This window comes from Camelus ferus, chromosome 7, assembly GCF_009834535.1.
Source record: "Camelus ferus isolate YT-003-E chromosome 7, BCGSAC_Cfer_1.0, whole genome shotgun sequence".
Taxonomy (NCBI): Eukaryota; Metazoa; Chordata; class Mammalia; order Artiodactyla; family Camelidae; genus Camelus; species Camelus ferus.
Genome location: NC_045702.1, coordinates 65,966,554 through 65,978,605, shown reverse-complemented (window position 1 = coordinate 65,978,605; position 12,052 = coordinate 65,966,554). Strand labels below are relative to the sequence as shown.

General features: G+C 33.7%; 1 protein-coding gene across 7 annotated transcripts in view; it reads left to right on the top strand.

Moving 5' to 3' along the window:
* RUNDC3B (RUN domain containing 3B) overlaps nt 1-12,052 on the top strand; it is a 121,638-nt gene that overhangs the window by 99,029 nt on the left and 10,557 nt on the right. For all 7 annotated transcript variants that reach the window (XM_032484061.1, XM_032484057.1, XM_032484059.1 and 4 more), the window contains one exon: nt 3,587-3,708. In XM_032484061.1, coding sequence (XP_032339952.1) covers nt 3,587-3,708 — 122 coding nt within the window. The remainder of the gene's footprint in view (nt 1-3,586; nt 3,709-12,052) is intronic.

Genomic DNA, 12,052 nt, shown 5'->3' with positions numbered 1-12,052 from the left:
ATCTTTGTTTATAGTCTATATTATAATCTTTTTTGTTTATACTCTCAAAGGACCTTGTATCTTTCATATTTTCAGAATATACACTCATCCACCAGCCCAAGCTCTGCTTTCCTAGAGGTTGTAAAACCTTATGTAAAATTAAAATGACCAGCAAATCCCTAGTTGTTCAGAATAAACAGTAGCAACTTCTTCATGTAAAAATGGAAACTTTGGATTTTCAGAACAGGATAGTGAGGTATAAATCATCTTTGAAACAGATCATAACTTTTTATCAGGATCTAGTTTCTACTCTCCTCGAATTTATAATATAAGCCAAAGCTCTTGAACTAACTTGATCACTAATTCTTCTTCATTGGATCAATATCTTACATTAAGTTCAAGAAACATCTATGAGAAACTCCATGTTACAGAGGAGGTAGCCAAAACCTGTTTAGTAGGGAACATTAGCTCTCTTGATAATATGGAAAAAGAAACTGACCCCATAATGAGAGTTGTTATAATTTGCTGCTTAAGAGTACGGGATGTCCAGAGTTATTTCTCTCTCTGGGCTCTGCAAATTTATTTTCCCAGTTGGCTTTGAGAAGAAAGAAGGTGTGCTGTTTGATCCAGTGAATTTCATGGATTTGTTGACATTTCTTAAAATGAGCCGTTAGATAACTTGGCTGTGGTCACCTGATCGTGGAAGGATCCTTTTCACAGTAGATCTTAAATTTATTTACGACACTGATTATAAAACTTTAAAAATATAATTTCCAGTTTATTTCTTGATTATTTAGACCTGGAAACATTAGTTATGCTGGATTTTGTTGTATCTTTCCCTTTACTTCAAACATAAGAATATCATGTTAAAAATTTTTAAGTTATTACAGGCTTGCTATAAGAGCTCAACAATGAATAAATATATAAAACACGTTCCCTAAGACACACATAGAGCAATCGATTACTTTTTTGTTTCTAAAATAAGTTCTGTTTTAATGTATATATGTAAAATCTAGGTCACATGAGCTTGTTAGATATTTGTTATATAATCTTATTAGATTATCTGTTTCTTAACCTTTTTAGATTATTGCCTAACCCATCATTCCCGTCCCAAAAGATCAAATTCATTGTCACCATATTCATCTTTTCTACTTAAGGTTTTTTAGTTTTCTAAATTTATCATTGTCTCCCAATTTGGCTGTAATTTATAAAATTATTAAGAATTACAAGCTTTTACAGGCCTTTCATTATCTACTATTTAGGCTAATTTTTCTTACTGACTTCTGATGCATTCGATATAATCACTTCAGATGCATTAGAGGTTCTTCTTCCCATGTGTTTTTCTAATCTTTTTAAAGAAGAACTTCCTCAAGCACTGAGACTGTAGGAGTCTTTTATAGATAGTTAAGTTTTTGCATTAACCTGACTCACGTGTATCCCCGTCAAGCTCCCTTGCATCCTTCCATTAATTTTAGGAAATTAAGTTTATAGACATTTTGCTGTAGCAAATGCTTATTTTGTTCCTTAAACATACTTCTATGAAAATCAAACCAAGAATAAAAAGAATGGTCTATCTCTTTTTCCATGCACAGCCAAGTGCCTCTATGTATACAGTGCGCATCTATTTGTTTTTACTTTCTGCATGTGGATAATGTCTCCTTCTGTGGATCACACACTGTTGTCCAGTGACTACCAGATCATGTTAAGTTATTACTGAACTCAATACATCTGATGGGCAAATAAGTGACAATAGATTATTCATATCATTATTTCTGGTCATTGATACAAAGTGTAGGCTTCAAGAAAAACTTACTTAGAATTGAATTCAGGTCTATTGCTTAATTTCCTTTTAGTTTGCCTTCATTTGGTATCAGATTCTATGTATAGAGGTCTGTATTCGAATGGTTTTAAAATGTTTAAATAGTAAGATGTCGAATGCAGTGGATTTTATTGTCTCAAATGCTCATGACATATGACAATTCCTACAAGTTAAATTATATTTAACAATGTAGTGGCATAGATTAAACTATAAACTTTTATATAGTCATAATACATAACTCTTACTATCTTGGGTTCTTATTTTGATTAAGCTATTGCCATTTTAGAATTCCATTCTGAGAAATAGGAACAGACTGTTCATTAGTTTGACATATCTGGTGGGCTACACTTAAATCTTATACTGTGATTTTAATAAGTCTAGAATTCTAAGGTAGGACTTATACGATATTTTAAAGAACTCCGATAGACAGATAGTTACTCCTTGACAACAAAATAATTTGTCAGATGGACCTGCCAGTCGCATTGGAAATCAGGTAAGAATGTGGAAACCAAAGCCATTCTTTGTCATTACTGAATTAGATTCCTTTTAGATGATGGTGACTAGTTAGTTCCATGAAAAGAAGATATTGTGTGATACTGTTCTTAATGTCTTATGAGTAAGGTGCTTAATTCTGGCTTACAATTTTTATTATTGCTTCAAAACATCGTTGTCTACTAAATTCTGTTTTAATGTTTATTGACATTTGGTTAAGTAAATAAAGCCTATAAATGTGAGGAGAGTAGAAAGGTCCCCAGATCACTTTGGATTTAGAAGTGTGATATTCTGAAAGGAACTTCCATAGTCCACACAAAAAGCTCATCTTGTATTGGTGTTGCTGTTACCTTAGGATGCTTTCATGGTCTTTCCTTCCTCTGTGGATGACAGCCCTTCACATTCTGTAAACGTGTGCTGTCAAACTCTCAGTCCTTCCTCGAGAGTCAAATGAATTCTAAGTCCTTTTTGCTTCTGGGTATTTTGTTGTTTGTAAATATTCTATGCATAATTTTAAATTTAATGATACTAATTAAAAAGTTTCCGATAATGAAATAACAGTGTCAGAAACTTATCTTAAGCCGTTCATTTTAAAAAGCAAGCCTTCTACCTATTAGGCACAGGAAAATAATTTGATTAAATACAGTATAGTTTACATGGTCTATCTCAGCATTTATAACTGAATTTATAACTGAATTTTTCCTCTGTTGTAAATAATTTCTAATGAATTTGTTTGGTATAAAGTGGGCTCCTAATTACAAATAGGTAAGGGAAGGAGGTTAATTATCTTGACAGTGATTTAACACAAACAGTATTTTACTACCCAACATTTTCTAAACTTCTAAATTATAGGAACTGATAATATTAGTTTGTTATTATTGTTATGTAGAAACCATCTGTAAAAATATCAGGGTACTGGTCTTTGGAGATACTAGCTCATCATTAACTTATGCCAGTTTTGTTTCTACATTAAGTGATGAGAGGTTTTCTGCACCTTTGGCAATTGATAATGGCCATTTCTTAACTAACTTGATCATCAAAAATTAGTGTAAGGATTTAAATTTGTGTGACAAATTTTCTCTTTTCCTTTTTTAGTAGATTAAACAGACTTCCAAAGAAGGTAGAAAGAAAAGTATAATGGAGATCATATTGCAGCCCTGATAAAGTTTAGGGAGAACAATGGGGAGAAATTAACCAGAAATTCAGTAAATTGAAGAAAATCATTTAAGAATGCTTCTAGGAATTCTTTTTTTTTGTGAGAAGAAATTAAACTAGTATTTCACTCTTGTCTTACAGAAAAAGTTATCAGAGTCTTGACCAGTTATCAGCTGAAGTTAGCCTTTCTCAGACTTCACTGGATCCAGGTCAGTCACAAGAAGGAGATGGAAAACAAGACACATTAAATTTAATCAGTGGAGGTAAGAAAAAAATCTGTTGAAAAATTACGTTTTCCTGCACTATATATACTTTGGTTGCAGAGAACCCCTGAAGAATATTACTGGCATTTCTGTGACGCATACTAGGAATTAAGCTGCCGTTATGATTAAAAATGGTCCACTCTCATTTTTTTCCCTCATGTGTCTGTAGCTGACCTTCTTGAAAGATACTCTGTCATTGTTACCTGTATTTCCTCACTTCCTCTCCTCTTTTTTGCCCACTCCAATTTGGCTTTTGTATCTCTACCACTTGCTAAAATAAAATGACTTTTATTGAGGCGATCAATCAGTGGCCTGTTGCTGAAGTCAGTCCTCTGTCTTCATCCTGTTGAACTTCTCAGCACCTTTTGAACCAGCTGATCACTTCCTCATTCTGAAGTCACTTTTGGTGCTTTATTTTCTGAGTATTCTGAAAAACCTGGGGAATAAACATGAAAGAGTCTTATTTTTTCCTGTTACTGCCTTCAGCTGTGTTCTAGTGACCCCTCTCCATTGGGTTGCATCTTCTTGAACAACATCATAGTCCAATTTCATAACTTTTCAGGCTACTTTCAATTATATGATCACATTTAAGTTTCTGAGACTCAACCTACTCATTTTTAAGCTTCAATAGCGTAGTTGGTTCAAAGTTCTTTTCCTTCCTCCCCCCGAGTATAGGCTAGATCTGTGACTCTAGCATTTTGGATTGGACAAGTGGTGCTGGTATGATCTGCTAGATCTGTGACTCTAGCATTTTGGATTGGACAAGTGGTGCTGGTATGATCTGGTGCTCACATTTTTTCTCTCTTCTCTGCCCAGTTCTACATCTGCTGGTGTGTGTGAGGGCTAGGGAAAGGCAGAGAAGTCCTTACCTTGGATGGACTGTATTCCTCTATGCCTCCAATTTCCTCTGTCTTCTCCATTACAATAAATAACACCATAGTAGTTACCATCCTAGATGCTACTTTTTCCCCTTGTGACTGGAAGTCAGTTTATTAGCAAGTCCTGTCAGCTTCCCATACAGCACATGGAGGCAGTATGCATTGATTCCTCATCCCCATTACTGCAGCCCTAGTCTAAGCCACCTGGACAACGCCTCTTGGGTGGACTATTTTCATCTCTCATTCTTGCCTCCTCCTCACAGTCCATTCTCCATATACTGATCAGTAATCTTTGAAAACATAAATCAGAAAATATTATGCCCCCACTTAAAATTCTCTAATCACTTTCAATGACAATCAGGATAGAATCGAAACTGCTTATCATGGCCTCCTACATGATCTTGTCCTTACCAGCATCTGCCTTGTTTCATACCACTCTTCTGTTTGTTCCCTACACCACAGCAAACTGACCTCCTAACTCTTCCTTCAAGCTGGTTTCTGCTTCAGCTCTCTTTACACTTGCTTTCCCCACTGCCCTGAAACTACTTTCTTAAGGTCTTTGCTTGGTAACCTCTATCAAGTCTCTGTCCAAGTATCAGATCTGTAAGGTAGTTTTCATTGACTGTTGTACTTTAAAATAACCACCCCATTTCTGTATCTACCCTATCCCAGGCACTCTGTCATGTTGCCCTACATTATATTGCGATTCTTGTCTGTAACTCCCCACTGAGATGGAAGCTTCCTGAGGGTAGCATATCTTACCCATATTTTCACCTGATAAAGACAAAGCTGAATTTTCTGCTTCTTTTAAGATGGTTGTTGAAATATTCTCAAAGGGCCTTAGTCTATTTTAGTAGCTTAGTAAATAGTGTGTATTAACTACAGATTAATCTGTTTTTGATGATGTGGATAATAAAGATAACATATTAGAGTATCTAATGTAAATGGAAATGAGTAAACTGGTTGTCATATTTAGAATATGTATATTTTAAAAAACTAATGCATACTATGGATTTATTTGTAATGACTTCATATAAAAGGCACATTTATTTAGGGTTTTAATCTAATTTAAATTATGGGCATTTTAGTATCAATAGGACAAAATTAATAATGAATATTTTTATACTATAATAACTAATGTATAGAGGAAGAGGGAGGAATGAATAGGTTGAGCATACAGAAGTTTTAGGGCAGTGAAACTACTCTATATGATACTGAAATGGTGGATACATGCCATTATATGTTTATACAACTCATAGAATGTACAGCATTAAGAGTGAACCCTAATATAAACTATGGACACTGGGTGATAATGACGTGTTCATGTAGATTCATGCATTGTAACAGATATACCACTCTTGCAGGGCATGTTGATAATAAGGGAAACTATGCATGTCTCGGGTAGGGGATCTATGGAAAATCTCTGTACCTTTGTGCTCCATTTCTTTGTGAACCTAACTACCCTAAAAAAACAAAGTCTATACATATATTTTAAGTATTGGCTTTAATAATTCAAGATTAAATTTGGGTATGAATTTCCATACCCATACCCAAATACTTAATAAAAGGATCCAAAAAAAGAGTAAACCTTAGTCCAAAAATTCACCAAGTTAAATCCAACAACAAAAAGGGATATAGTATATTTAGGATTGTGTAAAACAAAAGAAGATTTTTTTCTAAGTTTGAAGACACACATTCTTTCCATCTACAGTGTCCCCCCATAAAAGCCATACAACAAGGAAACCATACTTTGGTACATGGATAACAGGAGAATTCTCCTGAATTAAAAATTTCATAAACCACCCACATCATCCAGTTCTCTCCTCCTGAGGAGCAAAAACTATGAACAGAATTGCTGTTAAAAAAAATCATATCAATTGAGAAAAACTATTCAGTTGATGGAAACTTCCCCCAGAAAAATAATAGGGAGGCATGAAAAAACTGTAACACAACCAATATAATTTTATTAAACATTCTCAAACAAGCATTTTGAGATAAAATAAAAGCATTTTAAATCCAAAATCAAAAACTAAAAACAGAAATGTTTAAGAAACAGGAAGAAATGAAGTGACACAATTAAACTCTAGAAAAAAATGAAAGAAAAAGCTAATCATATCAGAAGTAAATATTAAATTATAATGTCTCTACCGCATTCTGTTGATTCTTATTTTGTAGTTGGCTTTGATAACTATTAAGTTTAAAAAGCTAAACATCTAGTCTGTTCTTAGAAACAATAATTAGTACATATATGTAAACAAAAAATGTGCAGTAAACTGTATATATGTATTTACATGCAATGTAATGTGTCTATGCAGTCAAACTGTAATAATTCTACCTAATAAAACTGAAAAAGGAGAAAAAATTATGTCTCTAAAGAAAACTAGATTTGAATGAAAACTTAATATAGGATATTGAAGAAAAGCAGTAAAACAACCAAGAGAATGAAAACAAGATAAAGAAAGAAGTAAAATGAGTTAAGAAGTGGTTGAATTGGAAGTCAAACCAAGAAGACTGACCTTATTTATCAGTGTAGTCACCGAAGAAGACAAACAGTGGAGCAGAACTGATACTGAAATCTGTAACCCAAGAAAAGTATGTGGACATAAAAGACCTAGTGTACAAATTGATAAGGCTAACCTAATGCCAGATAAAATTAACCTGTAATTATCAACTCCAAGACATATCCTACTAAATTTATTAGACGTTAACAATAAAGGAAACACATTCTGGGCTTCTAGGCAAAATGATCAAATAGCTTACAAGAGGAAGAGAATGAGACACTAGCATTATACCTCTCTAGTTTTATGTCGGTAGCAACTAGGAAAAAACTACAAACCTTGGTAAGTAACGTAATTAAAACAGAAGTAAACTTGCCATCATGTAGAAAAAGAAACATAGCAAATAGAACAACATCAAAATGTTGAGAGAACACCAGGAAAAATTGACAAAATAAAATGGCAAAGAAAACATATAGAGAGAGAGAAACATAGGAAATATAGTAAACACTTAATAATTATAACAAGATTATAAGTTATTCAGAATAGCTAAAATATAAAGAGAAAGACAAAAAGTATACCAGGCAAATGGAAACACTGAGAGAGCAGAGATTGCAAGCCTGATATCAGACTAAATAAGAGTAACAAAAACACACTAAGCATCACAAAGAAGGACAGGTTTCAGTGCTAAAAGCCACAATTAACATGTAACAGGATTATACACCACATAAAAGCATCTACCTTTATAGGAGACATGACATACTATTCTCAGTATAAAATCAAATGGTCAGAAAATAAGTGAGGGCATGTAAGACCTAAGGAGCATAGTCAGCAGGGTAGCTCTAATGGGTATATGGAACTTTATTCTATTTAATAGATAATATTCATTATTCTGTTTCTGTTTTTTAATTGAAGTAATTTTTTTAAAATTGAAGTTGATTTACAATGTTATGTTACTTTCTGGTGTACAGCATAGTGTTTCAGTTACATATGTATTCCTTTTCATATTGTTTTTCATCATAGCTTATTACAAAGTATTGAATATAGTTCCCTGTGCTCTACAGTAGGACCTTGTTTATCTATTTTATATATAGTAGTTAGTGTCTGCAAATCCCAAACTCCCAGTTTTTCCCTCCCCACCCCTTTGCCCCCCCTGGTAACCATAAGTTTGTTTTCTCTGTCTATGAGTTTGTTTCTGTTCTGTAAGTAAGTTCATTTGTGGCATTTTTTTTTGAGTCCACATATAAATGGTATCATGTGGTATTTTTCTTTCTCTGTCTGGCTTACTTCACTTAGTATGACAGTCTCCAGGTCCATCCATGTTGCTGCAGATAGCATTATCTCATTCTTTTTTATGGCTGAGTAGTATTCTACTGTGTATATGTACCACAACTTCTTTATGCAGTCATCTGTTGGACATTTACATTGCTTCCATGTCTTGGCTATTGTAAATAGTGCTGCTGTGAACATTGGGTGCATATATCTTTTTGAATTACAGTTTTCTCCAGGTATTTGCCCAGGAGTGGGATTGCTGGGTCATATGGTAAGTCTATTTTTAGCTTTTTAAGGAATCTCTGTAATGTTTTCCACTAATGGCTGCACCAAATTACATTCCCACCAAAAGTGTAGGAGTATTCCCTTTTCTCCACACCCTCTCTGGCATTTATCACCTGTAGACTGAATTTTCAGTGATGGCCATTCTGACTGGTGTGAGGTGATACTTCATTGTAGTTTCAATTTGCATTTCTCTGATGATTAGCAATATTGAGCATTTTTTCATGTGCCTATTGGACATTTGTATGTCTTCACTGGAGAAATGTTTAAGTCTTCTGCCCATTTATGATAATATGCTTTCTTAAATGCAGATGAAACAGTCACTAAAGTGATCATACATTAGCTCATAATGAAAACAGTAAATTCATAAAGTAGAAGTATCACAGACAGTACTCTGATCACAATGCAAAAGAACCATAAAAATTATTGATACTCTTTTTTTTTAATCAAAGAGGCTTTCACCTGGGAATAAATAAACCTAGTAAACAACTCTTCGGTAAAAGAGAAATATAAGCTAAAATTGTGAATTTCTAAAAAAAAATGGCAGTGAAAACTCTTCGTAGCAGATTTTGTGAGATTTTCTTAAAACAATAGTCAAAATTTTATCGTATTTATTTACTTTTATTATTAAAAATGATTCCCAGCCCAAAAAACTAGGAAAAGAACAACAAAGTAAAGAAAATAATGATAAAATCACAAATTAATAGAAAAAAATCTACTTAATAAATCAAAAAGCCTTTTTTAAAATTAACAAATTAGAGATCTAGCTAACTCAATCACAAAGGGGAGAACACACAAATACACAAAAATATAGGGAATAAGTATAATCTGATAAATACAGTATGAAAAAATTAAAAAATTATAGACCTATATCACTTACAGATACTGATATAAAAGTTCTAAGCAATACATTAATGAATAGAATCTAGCAACACAGAAAGAAATGATGCACCATAACCAGATAGATTTAATCCAGGAATGTAAAGTTGATTCAATACTGGGAAATCCATTAATATGATACATCATATTTAATACGTCATATTAATAGATCTAAGACAGAAAGGTTATCTTCCACAGATGCCAGAAAAGCCTTGGACAGAATTCAACACTTGTGTGATAAAAACATTCAAGAAAAAATAAATGAATAATATTTCTTTTACATGAACATGTGTATAGGTGTGTGTATGTCTTTGTCCTAAAGCCAGCATCTTACTTAGTGGGGAAATACTAAGATACCCATTGTGTCCACCACTATGTAACATATACTGGGGATATTAGCTAATGCATTTAAAGAAGAAACTTCTAGGGATATGAGAGTTGGATTTTGCAACTCATACCATCAACCTAGGAAACACAGAGAAATAATACTACTAACTTAGATAAAAGTAGTCCTGAGAAATAGCAGGATATAAAATGATCAGACAGAAATCAGTAGCCTTCACATATATTACAAGTAACCAATGAGAGAGTCTATTAGTTAGGGGTAAAACAATGTAAATCATGGCAGAGAATATAAAATATTTAGACACTGCACATTTCTTGTTAAATTGTTTCATTTATGAGGAAAGCTATAACCATTCTTAAGAGTCAGAAAAGTAAATGGAAAGAAATGGAAATAAATACTTTGTGAGTTTTCCCTAAATTAATGAAGAGTTAACACAATCCTATATATGCTTTTATTTTCTAGTCCAGTAATCACACGTGTAGAAATTTACCCTGAAGATATACTTAAGTAGTACAAAAATGCACACAAGGTTATTCTGCTTAGTGTTCCCTCATGTTCTGTACTTTTCCCTCAATGCTTATCACATTTTAAGAAATTTCTCTGGCTACCACCTTTTTAAAATTTAACTTTTAATTTTGAAATAATTATAGGTTCACATGCAATTTAATAAGTGATACAGAGAGCTGCATGAACCTTTCACTCAGGTTGCCCCATTGGCAGCATCTCACAAAGCTGTAGTACAGTATCACATCTGTGAAATTGAGAATACGATCCACTGATTTCATTCAAATGTACATGTACTCAGTAGTGTGTGGGTGTGTGTTTAGTTCTGTGCAGCTTTATCACATGTGTAGGTTCATGTATTCACCACCATAGTCAAGATACAGAACAGTTTCTTCACTACAAGGATCCCTTGTGCTGCTCTTTTATATCCGTACCCACCTTCTTCCCAGCCTTGCCCTCTGTCTCTACCCCTTCCCTAACCCAAGCAAGCGCTAATCTGTTTTCTGTTACTAGAATTTTGTAATGCAATTATGAAGAGTACTGAGTAAGTCAGATTAGTATGTAGGCTGTTGGAATTGAATTTTTTTTCACTCAGCATAATTCCCCTAGGATCTATCCAAGTGTTTCTGTGTATCAATATTTCCTTTTTCATTGCTAAGAATATTCTATGGTATGGATGCACTATCATTTTTGTTTTGTTTTGTTTCCAAAACTACTCATTGAAGGACATTTGTTTCCTTTGGGGGCTATAAAGCTGCTACTATTGACTGAATGTTTGTGTTCCCCAGATTTGTATGTTGAAACCTAATCTCTAGTATGATAGTATTAGAATGTGGGTTTGGACAGGTGATTAGGTGTGAGGACAGAGCCCTCATGAATGGGATTAGTGCCCTTAAAAAGAAACCCCAGAGAGCTCCCTTACTCCTTCAGTCATGTTAGGACACAGAAGAAGACTGCTGTCTGTGAACCAGGAAAGGGACCATCACCAGACACTAAATCTGCAGGCATCTTAATCTTGGATTTCCATCTCCAGAACTGTGAGAAGTAGATTTCTGTTGTTTATAAGCCACCCAGTTTATGGGGACTAAGCTGCTATGAACATTTGTTTGCAGGTTTTTGTGTAAACCGAAGTCTTCGTTTCTCTGGGATAGATGCCTAGGAGTACAGTTGCTAGGTTGTATTGCTAGGTTGTATGGGAGTTACATGTTCAGGTTTTTAAGACACTGCTAAATTATTTTTCAAAGTGACTGTACCATTTTGCCTCCTTACCAGCAATGTGTGAGTGATCCAGTTTCTCCACATCTTGCCGTCTTTTGGTGCTATCACTATCTTTTATTTTATCCATTGTGGTAGGTATACCGTTTTATCTCATCATGGTTTTAATTTGCATTTGCCTGATGGCAAATGATGTTCAACATCTTTTTACATGCTTATTTGCCATCTGTATCCTCAGGTGAACTATCTTCACATTTTTAACCTGTTCTTTTATTGGATTACTTTTTTTTTAAACTTTGGAGTTTTAAGAGTATAATAGATAGTTCTAAAATTGATACTTGTTAAAAAAACACTCATACTTGATGGATAAAACTGTACATTTTTTCATGATCTCTTAATGTAAATTAATCTTTAAAAAATGTTAACTCTTAAGGAAAAAATTTTATTGAAAGTGAGGCATTTCTTTTACTGGC